The 14,713-nt window shown below is 36.8% G+C and overlaps 1 protein-coding gene across 18 annotated transcripts in view; it reads right to left on the bottom strand.

The window, feature by feature from the left end:
• Nucleotides 1-14,713, bottom strand: part of LOC107081813 (TRAF2 and NCK-interacting protein kinase-like) — a 96,440-nt gene that overhangs the window by 3,754 nt on the left and 77,973 nt on the right. For all 18 annotated transcript variants that reach the window (XM_015370080.1, XM_015370081.1, XM_015370082.1 and 15 more), the window contains 7 exons: nt 11,897-12,005; nt 11,500-11,676; nt 11,276-11,419; nt 6,074-6,208; nt 5,840-5,940; nt 3,670-3,819; nt 275-434 (listed from right to left, as the gene is read on the bottom strand). In XM_015370080.1, the coding sequence (XP_015225566.1) occupies nt 275-434; nt 3,670-3,819; nt 5,840-5,940; nt 6,074-6,208; nt 11,276-11,419; nt 11,500-11,676; nt 11,897-12,005 (976 nt within the window). The remainder of the gene's footprint in view (nt 1-274; nt 435-3,669; nt 3,820-5,839; nt 5,941-6,073; nt 6,209-11,275; nt 11,420-11,499; nt 11,677-11,896; nt 12,006-14,713) is intronic.

The raw sequence follows: 14,713 nt of genomic DNA, 5'->3' as shown, positions 1-14,713 counted from the left end.
TGTGTAATTAATGTGAATAAACACAGCTTCTCTGTGAGGGTTTGTCACAGACATCTGCAGCACAGTTGGCGAATTAGACCTTAGTTCTCATCGTTACAAACGCTCAACTGAAGTCCTCCGCATTAGGGTCTATGCATACTTTGGTTTCTGCATCTTTTACTATCAGATAATGATTATCTTAAAGAATCAAACAGGACTGACCCACAGCTCATCGAAAAGGTCATCAAAGCGTTTTGTTAAAATCTGAATCCAGCGAACTGCCGGGCCAACTTACCCACAGATGTGGGCATCTCGCCCCACTGCAGCACCACGTCTTTGGTGATACGCCCATAGGTGTTGACGTAGACGCCCTCATCCTCGTAGCACAGCAGCATCTCCATGCCGTCCGTCTTGGGCAGGACCACGATGGCGTGTGGGGTAACCTGACCCTGAATCTGTAGGGTACCAGAGACAGAGGAAACTAAACTGCTGTGTTCTCCTGCTTCCCAGCCATGGAAACAGACATGAGCATAGCAGGAATCAAGAGTGCCAAAAAGCAACGAGAGGCGGTTCCTATGGTTACAGTTTCCGATTTCGCATCCATGTCTGACTGAAACCCTGCCAGGGTTTGAGGAGGACACTGACAATTTCGTTGTTATGTTTTTCCTGACATACGGTTAGATTTATTTAAACGCACAATTGTGCAAAATTCTGAAGTCATCTCTCCTGTCAAGGAGCCAGACTTTTATTTATTATTTCAATGTGGGTCAGAAAAACATATTCTAAGCTTTTTCTTTTTTGGACATTTGCTGTTTTCCTTGCTTATTTTTTGTCTCAAACACCTAAACGTTTTAGATTTCTGCTTGAATAAGATTACTGGAGATGGAGCAGCAAATAGGTCAGAATGACTCGTAGGTTAGATTTAGGGGGTTTTCCAGACTGAAAACAGTCAGACACTGCATGGAAAATCAGAGTTTAAAGTTAAACTCTCCAAGAACTTTGGGGAAATACTGATGGAGACCAGCTTGAAGGATATAAAAAGGTTGTTTGAGACGAAGTATAAATAGAGGAGGTTTTGGAGCTTCTTCACAATAATATCAAAGACACTGCGGTGGACAATCCATCTTCTTCATGAATATTAATTCGCCCTATCCAGGGTTTGTCAGCTCGTTAATCTGAAACTGAATTATTAAACATTATCCTTTTACTCACTGAGTCAACTTTGTTCAATTAATCACAGTGTTTCGCTCTGATTTTAATAAATAAAGTAAACCCTCATCCATCAGCGCAAACTTTACATTGTATTTAAACTTTAGACACCCAGTAGCTTCTAAAGACCCATTTTAAATCAGATCTAGCAGTACTAATCTATTATTATTTATTACTTTTAGCAAACAACTCATTTTAATTTCTATATTTGTAGTTTATCTTTTATTTCATAGCATAAAGAGATAAGTAAAAAAAAACCTCAGCAAACTTAGAAATAACATTAGCTGCTTTATAGCAACAAAGCTTAGAATGTGTGGTTTGGATTTTAAGCAAATCAATGCAGAAAATAACAACAAAAAGCCAAATGTTGTTTTTTTAAATCTCTTTTTTATGAATAAGACAATGAGGTCTGAAGATGATTAAAAGTTGATAAACAGTTTGTGGGACATCCTTTCACTGCAGTTCCAGCTACAGCTCCTCTAAGGTTGGTCTCTATCAGCTCTTTACATCTAGAGATGAAATTTTTTTAATCCTTTCTCTTAAGATAAAAAAAGATACTTTTAGGAGAAGTTGTACTTTCAAGAACTTTTTACTTTTGTTTGGGTAATACTGTAGTGAGAGTATTGCTACTTTTAGATAAAGTTTCTGTTTTTTTCTATCCACCACGAGTTTTACAGTAAAAGCTAGTTATCACTAGAGGTAGGTTATGGTTTTCCTCACATGTGCCTTGCATACTGTACATTTTGGTTTTTATAGGTTTAAAAAAAAAAAAATGTGAAACTTCTGTGTGAGTTTGTTATTTTACCATGCACTGCAAAAATGATCTAGAAACAGGTCAAAATGTCTTAAATCAAGTGTATTTACCCTCAATTTGAGTAGGTAAGTAAGATGATTTTCCAATGGACTGAGGATTTATACGCTGAAACAAGGTAATTAGATAATATGCACTCGAAATAAGGCAATGAAATAGTTGTTTTCTTATTTTAAATGTAAACTCTTTTTCCATTGGCAAAGTGTCTGACTTATCTCCTCAATTCAAGAAAGAATGACTTATCTAGGTTTACACTTTTTCCAGGGTGTTCTTTGTTTATTTTGTTTTAATTCTGTTTTAATTCTTTTAAATGGCAGAATTTGGACATGTTTCTCCGTCTGATTACAACGTTTAAACATTAGATCTGATTTTATGAGCTCAGTGCTCAGAACTAAGTATCTATTTCACTAAGTATGTTTTAAATCTACCCCGAGTGACTGATTGGATTACCATTTTTACTCCAGGTAAATTGTTGGGTAATCTACCCACCACTGATTACAAGCTAGATTTAGCTTCTGGACTTTGACTAGACCATCATAATACATGAATATGCTTTGATCTAAACACAATTGGATGTCTTGTTGAATCTTTATGGAGGGAATTTTGATTCCTTATTGTTGCAAGTAAAAAAACACATTTTCGATTTTGAAAATTAAAAAAAACAAGAAAGGCAATCAGAAATCAGTTAGAAAAAATGTTTTAATTAAAAAAAGGTTGCAAGAGCAACTTTGCTGTTTTCTAAGATTTTTGTAAAATCATTTCTCATACTTTATATTTCAAATTTTATCTTCTCAAATTTTGAATTTTACTTCCTGAAATGTATCATTGTAATTATTATTATTATTATTTTTTTTTTTTTACAGATTTTAGTTTTTCAAAACAATATTTTGCTTTATTGGTAAAATTTCTCTTTTTCAAATTAAGGTTTAAAATTGTTATTCTTTTCAAGATGTTTTTCCAGGTCACATCCTCTACACTACGGGGGTCTTTCCTTGAAGAGCAAAGATGAATTTCTGCTGGTCTGCATTGATGTTAGCAGCTATTGGTCATGAACGAGCGTTTATACTGGGCTGGAAGTGAAGAGAATTTAAAAGTGGGTTTGAATAGAATGTAGAACTCAATCTGAGAAACACATATTTGAAGAAAAAAACATAAAAAATCTAAAAAAAAAAAAAAAAAAAAAGAAGAAAAAAAAAAAAAAAAAAAAAGAAAAAAAAAAAAAGAAAAAAAAAAACCTTTCCTTTAACAAAAAAATTTCAAAATATCAAATGTATAGAAAATTTAGTTAGCATTTCTTTTCTTCAAATCTCCATTTAAAAAACTGTTTTTTGCAGGCAACAACAATCGCACAAAATTGACTCCATAAATATTCAGTATACTGTATTCAGTATACTGGAACAAATCTCTCTAATCTTTTCCCATCTCTAACAGATTTTCTTCCAGAATTGTCTTAGATTTAGCTCCTTTCATTTCTCCATAATAAAAGAAGTCATGTATCATTTTCCTCCCATTACTTGTGCTAATAGTTTACATAAAATCCCAAAATGTTGAACAGTTTAATAAATCCTTGTATGAAGCTTTTAATACTGAGATCAGGTCCTTAAAGTGGGAATAAATTTGATTTCCCCCACAATATAAAAATACCAGATCACAGACACACTCTTACTTACATGTGAGGGGATGTATATGTCATACGGGTTTCCAGAGTCCACATCTATCACATGGAAACCAACAGTGGAGCCATAGATGACCTTTAACCGCTGGCCCTCTTCCACGGTTAAATCTACCAGCAGGGGGCGATGTTGAAGATCTGTAAAAGACTGACACAGACAGAGAGAAGGATAAAGACATTTAATTGCTGAGCTTTAACCATGAATCTCTCTGTAACTCATTTCTGATGAGGTGTGTTTTCTGACCTCTTGGTCAGAAAACACACCTTAAATCCAAGAGGAGAAAGTACGGTGAACAACAGGTGACAAAATTAGCTTCAAAAACATATTTGAACTTTATTGATCTCACACTGGAGAGGTTTACCTCTGCATTTTAACCCTTGGGGAGCAGTGGGCTGCCATTGTGCGGCGCCTGGGGAGCAGATCCACCTCATTTTGGGTAATTCTCGCCTATTTTGCATACCCCAATGCAAAAGCTAATAACTTAGGATTTTTAAGCCCAAATTACATGTGTAATACATTATTTGAAAGCTAACACCCTGTAGTTTCCGAATATATAAATGAAAATTGGGTTAGTAGAACACAGACCAAGCTGCATCGGTTCAAACATGACTTACAGTTGTTTCTGTTTATTCTGGAAAATGATAGGTCTTCTTTGGAACAGCAGTAATAAATACATACATGAGAAAAGGCAGGTCTCATTGTATTCCCTTTGTTCTACATCATGTCAACCACAAATGCAAAAAATTTCAGCTACAATAGTTCCAACAGTTTGGGTGTCAGCAGTGTCTCCAAATGTGCCAAATGTTTTTACTATGCTTTGCTTTACTATTTGACCCATAAAATGAAACTGAAGCATTTTGATAGCCCCAAAACATTTATAAAGCAAGTATTCCCCACTTTTTTTCAGAATCAGAAACAAAATGTAGAATTTCTACATCTATAATAACATAAAAATCAGTAAAAGATAGTGAAACTGCTGCTTTTCAAGCTAAAATAAGCCCCAGTGCCTTTTTTTCAGCCTTAGGCATTGTAATAAAACGAAATAAGCATCCAAACTTAGGAAATTAGGACCGCTGTGTCACTCAGCTTGGAGCTGCATGCATCGAACCAGCTACAGCTGTGTGTTTCACAGCAGGACTCTATGAGGCGTAATATCACACATCACTGGTTGACAGGAAGTGAGATTTTAGGGACTGTATCTGGTTCAAATCGTGTCATACAAAGATGTAGACACTTTTGTCTTGTAGATAAGAAGATGATGTAAAGAATCATACCAAACATCTCGGGCTAACAACCCAGGAAATAAGTATTAGGAAGTAAATATTAACAAGATACTGAGCATTAGTTATGACCAGCTAACTTTTTTGATGTCAACAACCAGATGTTATGGAGGATATTCTAATCATGGAATATTTTTATTACGAATATGCTGGATTACTTTTAATCTGTGGACCCGAATGGAGTTTAAACAATTGAAGATTGCAATTATAAAACGGCTCCTGGATGCCTTCACAGGTATGTTTTTGTGGCTGCTTTGCCATGTTTACATTTTGACATGCTGCTATATCTGTGTTCATTGTGCTTTGGTGCTCACTGTGTCTAGAAAATGAACTAGGTGGTTGAATTGTTGATAATCTAAGCTTTCTAATGATGTCTAACATGTCTATAGTGGTAAACATTTTACAGGTGGAACCTTCATGCATTCTGAGTTTTTCTCAAAACTGAAACACCGGCGACCCGGTGGGTTTGGAGAGGTTAAGGCTCTTGCTCAGAGACCCAGAGTGGCAGCCGTGGGGATCGCCCCGGGTACTAGTAACCTTCTCAGAGCACAAGCACAAGGCTCTAACCACTAGGCCAACAACCCCATTAAAACAAGGATGATGCAAACCAAAAAAAATGTAAAATCGCTCCACAATCCAGGAATCACAATAACCACTAAATCAAATGAGACCAGACTGTCAGCAGAGACATTTCCAGGAACATTGGATCAAAAATAAAGGAAAGTTCTGTTTACTTGACTTAGTGATTGGCTCCCCCTAGTGGTTTAGTGGAGTGTGTTGATGGTAAACTTTTAACTTGTCTAAATACTTGTATATAATATATGTAGCAATGTGACGTCTTGTCTCCAACACAAATAAGTTGAACACGTACAGCTTGTTGTTCTTACCTTAAAGGCCATAAATTTATGATAAGGTTTTGGTGCCCAGGCGTAGATTTCCACTGAGTTCTTCAGAGCAATCACCAGGAATTTAATCCTCTCGTATTTCACTGCAGGAAAGTTTAAAAAAACATGTCAGAAATGAAAAAAGAAATGCCTGAATAGTATAATTAACAATAAAAGTAGCAATAAAAAAAAACTCCCTCTAGTTGTGTGTGATGGTTTTGTAAGCTGACAACATACCAACTTTATAGTGCACACAGCCCTCCAGCTCCCCCACTGTGATCCAGCCCTGCTTCTTCTCCACCTCGGGGTCGTTGTGTAATATCCTGTTCCTCAGCCAGGACAGGTAGTAAACTCGGAGCTTGTTCTTCTTCCCTGCAGAAGAGGAAAATAGGGGTTTGTTTTTCAGCTGATCAGCAGATCTGGATCAAATAAAGATGTTTCTCTTCACATTTAGAGTGAAATAAAAGGCTCTGATTCAGACTTATTCTTTCTCTTTAGCTGTGCGACCACAGAGAGACCTTATTGGGGAGGAACTCCTGAATGAGATTCTCTGCAGGTCAGGAGATCTCACTCCCAGACTGCTCAAAAGCTACTAACTGGGCAGGCTGGTTATGGCAGAACCAGACTGCAGCAAATAAGAACCTAATATTCTCTCTCAGTCTAAACAGTGGTTGAAAAGTTATTCATCTCAAGATATAAGGTTGTAATTCTTTGTAAAGAATCAACAACAAGTGGGACATAATCATGAAGTAGAATTAAATTAATTGGATGTTTTAAACTTTCGGGAAACAAAAATATTATATTGAAAATATAATATTGAAAAGGAAGGAGTATCAGACCCCTGTGAATCTACAAAGACCCGGCTGTTTCTCTAAACTTTCCAGTCAAACAAAGAGAAGACTGGTGCCTGTGATCACTCTGGATGAACTGCAGGGATCCATAGGAAAACAATCATATACTGCATAAATCTGGCCTTAATGGAAGGGAAACATTTTCAAAATGCAACTTTTAGGCAACAAAACGTTATGTTTGGTGTAAAAGCAACAAAGCATCATGATTTGGGCTTGTTTTCCCCAGCAGGTTCAGGGAAGATGGTTCAAATTGATGTAGAGATGAATGGAGCTAAATACAGGAACATTCTGGAAGAAAACCTGTTGGTAATGATGGGTCCACCGATGCCTCAATGCATGCGTGGAGAACCATAGAGCAAAACACTGTCGTCAAAAGTCATGTGACCGATACAGGAGTTGTTTCTAACTAACTGACTTACTAAACTGTGTTTAAAATCGAATTTGTCAACATGATGTGCCTGCTAAAAAAATCTCTAATCTTTTGCAGTTTATCATTAAAATTAAATTCAATTAAATTTTTGGAGCAGCTGAAAAGGAATAGGATTATTTCAGCCTTTGCGTTTTTATTTTAATTTTCTCTTTGTGTCATCCTTTTCCTCTCAGTTATTAATCAACTTATCTGAATTAAAGGTAATTTGAAATTGATTCTTAGTGTATTTACTGTTTTTACTGTACTTGTTGTTTTAAAGTTGTTTTAAAAACCTAATCCACCAGCATCCTCATTCACATTTCCCCCTAAATTTTCACATAATATTTGCTTACATCATTTATTGCTGCATCTAAAAATATCAAAGATATTTTCAATTTAAACATACTATATTAAATAGTATAATATAACCTACAACAACTGAAATTATATCATTGTACTCGGTCATCAAATCAATTCAGTTTAGTCTTTCAAAAAAGAACTGCCTGTAGTGGCTTTAAATGTCCAGCAGGTGTCAGTATGCTGTGAGACAGAATCAACGCAGCATCAATACATTTTAGCTTCAAGATGCCTCATTAACCATCACCTGTTGGAGTCTGCAAAAGACCTAAGACTGAAATGTATCTTCTAACACGACAATGATCCACAATATAAAGCTACATCTAAAGTGGAATGGTTCACAAATAAACGTATCCAGGTCTTAGAACGGCCTAGTCCAAGTCCAGACCTGAATCCAATGGAGATCTGTGGAAAGAACTGAAAACATCTGTTCACAACTGCCCCCTGCAACCTCACTGAACTGCAGCTGCTTTGCAGGAAGATGGACAGAAATGTCCGTCTCTCAATGTGCAAAACCAGCAGAGGCAAACCTCAAGCAACTTCCATCTGTAATCGCAGCAAAAGGTAGCGCTACAAAGTATTAACTCAAGGGGGCTGAGTAATTTTGCACACCCACTTTTGCAGTTTATTTCTTAAAAAAAAGTTTAACACTTTTAATAAATTGTGTTCCACATAATAATTGTTGTTTTGTTCCATATAAATAGTTTTATATATTTATATTTGAAGCCCGGAATTTGGTAAAAGACCCAAAAGTTCAAGGGGGGTGAATACTTTTGCAAGGCCTTGGAAACCAACAAATCAGGAAAGCAACAAAGGACCCACCTGGCCTCCTGGCGAGGCCGTCTGAACAGAGATCACCCAGATCAGACCCAAACTAAGCCTTCCAGAACTTTGGACATCTCATCACCTCAACTCAAAAGTAGATCAACACAGGAGCTGATGTTTTGATTATTTGTAATTTTTAATTCTGTTTCTTTGGTTTGTTTTATGTTTTGATTGCGATGTTTTCTAATTGAAAATGTACCTCAAGAGGGCAGTCTCTACACTGATGGGGATCATTAAATAAAACAAATAAACAGAGATTACAAGTCTGGCAAAGTTAGGGAAAGAGTTTCCAGCTGTTTTTTAGGATTTCCAGTCATATTATGTTTACTGTTGAATAAGGCAAGCTACAAGAGGTTTGGCTTCCCATCCAGGAAGCTTTTTCAATTTGAAAAAATGAATTGAACTGAAAAAGCTTCCTGGATGGAAAGCAAAACCTGTTCAAACTTGAAAACAAAGTCCAGTGGATTGTTTTTAATTTTCTTTTTTTTGAATGACTAAACCAGCAAACGCTGACATGTTTTGAGCTGTTATTTGTAAAATTAGGACAAACATTATTCCCAGAAGGTTTTAAACACTAATATAAAGTCAACGTTCATGTGTTTTATGTTATGCTCATTATATTTGATCACTCAAACATAACCAAAGAATCCTTTAAAAAGGAGCAGTGACAGATTGGGCAACACTGATGAGTTTGTGCAGGTATTGAAGTCACAGAGCAAAACCCCATATCGGTGTGCGTATCACTTTAAGAAATAAGTCATGCGATCAATACAGTGGCAGTTTAACATGTTACAGAGGAGCCAAACTGTTTTAATAAGGCAGCACATCTGGATCACTTCTTCTTCCCATTCAGACATTTTGAAAACAAAAGAAAACATTTAACATTTTAATTTAACAACAGAAAATAAGATATCGGTTTGTATTTCCTCCCTCTCTGCCAGCTTCATCGATCAGACTCCAAATACATTTGGAGTGACTCAGGTTTATTGACTCCATTTATTCTCACAGGTTAAATGTCACATTTGTGCAACTAAACTGTCATAAATAAATCAAAGCCTCTCCTCAACGCTCCGCATTAGAGCGAGGCATCAACAGGACTGTAGAGACTCAGAAACCATCCTATCTGTCTGAATCTGTGTGAAGCGCAGCTGGCTGGATCAAACAAACATGCTGAGCCTCAGGTGATTTAATACCACAGCAGGTATCAAGCTTCCAGGAAGGACCAGGCAGTGTTAAAGTTTTATTTTCAAGGATGGCCATTCTCTCAGCACGCAGAGGGAGGAGTTCAGGGAACTGCTCAACCATCATGAATATTCAGAGAGCTTTTTCATGACTTGCCTTAAAAATAAAAACAGAATGAACTAAATACCAGATTCTTCCTGTATCAATGGCAATTTAATAAGCAGCATCACATCCACAAAACCTTTACTTTACCTTTGATGTATATTTAGAATATATGAAACATATTTCACACTTTAATCGTTTTGATTGAGGTCTAAAATAATACAATATGTCATACAATAAATAAATTACTGTATATATGAAGTAATCAAATCTGTGTGTCTGATGCAATGGTGTTAAAGATCCAGCAGGTGTCAGTATAGAGCAACAAAGTAACCAGTATGAGTAGTTTGGGGAGTGTGTCCCAATCAATGATCTCTATTTATTCACTGGTTTGCTGATTGCCAGTTTGTAGTACCAGGTTGAAGTAAAGCCACCGGCCGCCATATTGGTACTCCCTAGTTAGACCGATCACAATGTAAACAATATGAGTGCTACAGCATCAAACAATGATGATGTTGTGATAAATTCATCACTTTGCATAGCATAGCATAGCATAGCATAGCATCAGTAGATTACTTTAACTTAGAATTAAAAAAACATAGTTATATCGCATAGTCAGTATAAAGTCAATAAAGTCTCTAAATCATGTAATAAAACATATTATACAAATCCATCACAATAAAATTAATGTGATAATGGAGCATAATAATACAGATGTGCCAAAAGTGCTAAACTGATGATGTTCATGTAATATAAATGTATTAATTTCATTGTTATGGTAATTACATCTTAGATATCATTTTAAGATTTTGCATCAAGACTGAATGTCTGTTAATGCTATGGTATTTTTCTATTTGCAGATTATGCATGAATGATATAATTTATGTTGTGTCTGTGCATTAGCATTTAAATCTGACATGTTGAAATATAATATTTTAATTAATAAATTCTTGAATTTATTCTATATCTGTGCAGAAATATCTTTTTGACCATGAATTGAGCTTAAATCACACTTTCATTTGTTGTTCTAACACACAGCTAGAAGGGTGTGTTCACAAAACAACACATGACCATGAGGGATACAACAGTATTTCATTACAAAACATTGGAGATATTCATTTAAATGGATAAATCCAGTATAAATGCTAAAGTGGTGCATTTATTGTGCTTTTTTAGTCTAATTGTTAAATCTGTAGAAAGTAACTAGCTTTCTGGAGCGTCTAACAGGCGTCTGACAATCATCTTCTCCTCAACTCTGACCAGCTTCTCTATCAGTGCTGCAGATAAAGACACCACAGAATGATGCTGCCACCGCCATGTTTTAAAATGGGAATACTGTCCCAACTATAATGTAAGTTAGCATAGAAACATCCTTTATCTTCTCTAAATGGGGAAAAGGAAACATGCAGATTTATAGAAAGATAAAAAAATGATACTAGAGATAAAGGAATACTGACGTGGCTGTCAGTCAAATTTACATTAGAAAACCTGTTTTGAATGTAGACTGTAAAAGTTACGGTTTAATTTGAGCAGAACAGTCTATATTTTCCCCTATATTTGATTTTCTTTTTCCCTCTTTGATAAAGATGATATTAGCTATTTTTATAGTTTCTCATGTAGACAGGTTCTCCTATCTAAGCTGAGGGTGTCTGCAGAATCAGTCCTCTAAGGAGGTTTGGTATTAAACATATCGACCTCGGGTCTTAGACTGACCTGAGATGGTGACTAAAACATTGAGTCCCTCCAGAACGTCCATCTGTTGGAAGCGCCTTCGATTGATCAGGTTGTAAACTTTGCCCTGGCCGCTTCGGTCCAGCAGCATCAGGCCGTTCTCTGTCCCCACCAGCAGATTCACTCCTACAAACAGAAAAAAACCTTTGACTTCCTGCAGCCACACAGATGTTAACGCGTCCTCTAGGCGTCCGCTGGCGTCTCACCCCACAGAGCAGCGCAGAGGATCTCAGAGTTGAACCGCTTCTTGTATTTTCGGATCTCGGGCGTGTCGCTGTGCGGCCGGATGTTGGTCGGGTTCACGTTGACCACAGAGATCTTCCTGGCCTCGTTGAGCCTCGCCTGCTCCTGCTCCTGTTTCAGCAGCTCGTCGGCAAACAGAGCTGTAGCACAACAACAGAAAGACTTTCAATAATTCATCTGATGATGGAAACATGTTAACAGCTTTAGAAAATAATGACATTCTTGTCACATCTTCCTTTCTTTCTAATGGACCTCAGGACTTTTAGAACAATCCAAACTAATCATTTTCTGCATCCTAAGACATCTGGATCTTCTCCCTGGAGGAAAGGGAGGTGAAACCAATGAGGACGAGAAACGTACCTGCAGCAGAGCTCTTCTCGTCATCGTCAGTCGGAGAGGTGCCGTACACCCTGGGATCGACAAACGGGGTGAAGGAAGCCTTGGAGCCTCCGCTGCCTCCCATCCCGTACTGCAGAAACACAGCAAACGTTCAGAACAAAATGAAGGAAACATCGGCTTTGGCTCTTAACACGCGTTCATTATCAGACTCGTTTCCTTTATGTCAACCAGAAAGGAGAGAACTTCCTGGTTGAGATGCTGGAAAAACTGAAAGATGGAGGTAGAGAGGGAGAAGATGGGGCATGATTAAGCCTGATAATGAAGGAAGTGAACTCTACATGATCCACGTTTAGTAAAAGGAGACACATTTATTTAGCACAATATTAAAAAATGAGCAAATTAAACTTTGTTTTAAGATCTTGCTTTTAAAGAAATGCATAAATTAGACAGTTTCAGCTCTTCATAGAGTGATGGTAACAGGAACGCCTTCATCACTACTGGTGCCGTCAGTTGTGACCTTAGAGGAGAACTATTGAAGCCTTTCAGTTTGGTCAATTTCGATCGATCATTTCTGGAATATTTAAAGTGCATCAGTCCAGATATTTACAGTACAGACCAAAAGCTTGACACACTTTCTCATTCAAAGAGTTTCCTTTATTTTCATGACTATGAAAATTGAAGATTCACACTGAAGGTAGTAAAACTATGAATTAAAAAAACTTGGAATTATATACTTAAAAAAAGTGTGAAATAACTGAAAAAATGTCTTATATTCTGCTCCTTTTGCTTTGATTACTGCCTCATCCGTTCACCTTTTCTGCGTCGCTCAAAGACACGATGGTTGGAACAAAGATCTTGAATTTGGACTCATCAAACCATTTTTCGGACTGACTGACCTTCATTTCGTAAAGCAATGATGGCCACTAATTTTTCTTTACTTAGCTGCTTTTTTCTCCCCATAATACAGATTCTAACAGTCTATTCAGTAGGACTATCAGCTGTGTATCCACCTGACTTCTGCATAACACAACTGATGGTCCCAACCGCATTTATAAGGCAAGAAATCCAACTTATTAAACCTGACAGAGGACACCTGAAAATAAAGTAGCCTCTGAGAAGGTGTGTCCAAACTTTTGGTCTGTACTGTATGTAGGAAAACATCTCTGTGGCGTAGCCATATCATTATCGTATGGGTGGCAGGGCAGGGAGCGATATACACTGAGGGGTCGGAAAAAATATAGAGGCTTCATCGGAATGTCTGGCCTAATAACTATAACCAGCATTATATACTGGTTACGCCATTTTAAATGAGTTTCCGAATGTCTAGTGGATGAAAACGTAGTAGAGTTGAAATTTCCAATAATGCATCATGAAAAGTAGTGATCATCATATATCCCAGAATGCTTTGTGAGAGATCTCTCCCCGCAAAGCATCCTGGGATTTATTGTGACAGCGGGCCGCTACCAGGTAGTGTGAGCAGCGAAAAATAACAAAGATGGCGCAGGCTCCATGTGGGGAGGAGGAATTACGTGACCAACTGGGAGCAAAAAGTAGTGATCATCTGTCCAAACGGTAAGTTACAGAAGGAGCCATTTAAAATTTCCCCATTTTTCTTTATGGGCCCTTGGCTGGTCCCCTATGATTCCTTTTTAAACATCAATCTTTGTACTAAAATATTCCTTCTGTCATCATTTGTGGACATTAACATCTAAAGAGAAGCTTTATCGTGTAATTCAGTGAAGTTGGCTGTCATTAAGCTGGCGTTTGACAGGGAAGGACCATTTTGAATGGCTGCTACTGTAACTGAGTTCACTATAAAGTCCACATAGTTATATAGATTATATATACTGTATAGATTATATAGTTCCTGTTCTACATAGTGATTAAGGGATTTAGGGGTTAGGGTGGATGTTTGGACACAGCCTTAGACTCCAGGGCCAATCTACACTAATCAGACTGTACAACAGGAAAAAGAAGAAGCAAAACATCTGCATTTTACAAATAAATCCCTATAGACTGATTAAATTTTCCCAAAGACCTTTGCTAATAAATGTATGAAAAAGTTGAAACAAATATGTAACCTTCTACTTTACCCTCCTTTTTTTATTTACAAGTCATGACATGAAGAGGAAAGCTTTAGAGGAGAGTTAAGTCCAGAGTGTATTTTTGGAGGAGGCAGCAGGGAGGAGCTATTGTGCAAGTGAAGGTAATTCTAAAATAATGCAGGCATTTCTACGTTTCAGGAAAAATCCACTATACCTTTAATCGGTTATCAAAATATGCGTACATTAATACTGAATAGTCCTTATTTAGCTCTTTTTTTAAAGTAACATTTATAGATATTAATTACTATTAATTGAGTAACTACGTTAGGAACGCAGTTACTGCTCAATGAAAGCAACTACTTGCTAGGCAAAGTAAATATTAAGTCACTTTTTATGATCTATAATGTGGGGAAACTTGGAAACCGTTGTAGTTATGAGAAGTTTAAATGCATCTGGAGGTTCAATTACAGAAAATCCAACCCATTGTAAAAACACTGTACATTACAGTACTTATTTGTTGATTTATTTACTTATTTTGTTATTTTTATAGACCTTCCTAAGGTCCACATTGTGTGACAACTTCTGCTATAAACTTTTGCAACTGTAACGCCAGAATTTCCACATTGTAGGACAATAAAGTGATTTTCTATTCTATTCTATTCTATTCTATTCCAATCTATTGTAATGTCTAATGGATTCTAGACGTCATGAAGAATTTTCCCCAGTGGGAAATTCACGGGGAATTTCCCACTGGGGAAAATTCTTCATGACGTCTAGAATCCATTAGACATTA

This window comes from Cyprinodon variegatus, unplaced genomic scaffold (genome assembly GCF_000732505.1).
Source record: "Cyprinodon variegatus isolate N-32 unplaced genomic scaffold, C_variegatus-1.0 Scaffold41, whole genome shotgun sequence".
NCBI lineage: Eukaryota > Metazoa > Chordata > Actinopteri > Cyprinodontiformes > Cyprinodontidae > Cyprinodon > Cyprinodon variegatus.
The sequence above is the reverse complement of the archived record's forward strand: the minus strand, read 5'-3'. Positions and strand labels throughout refer to the sequence as shown.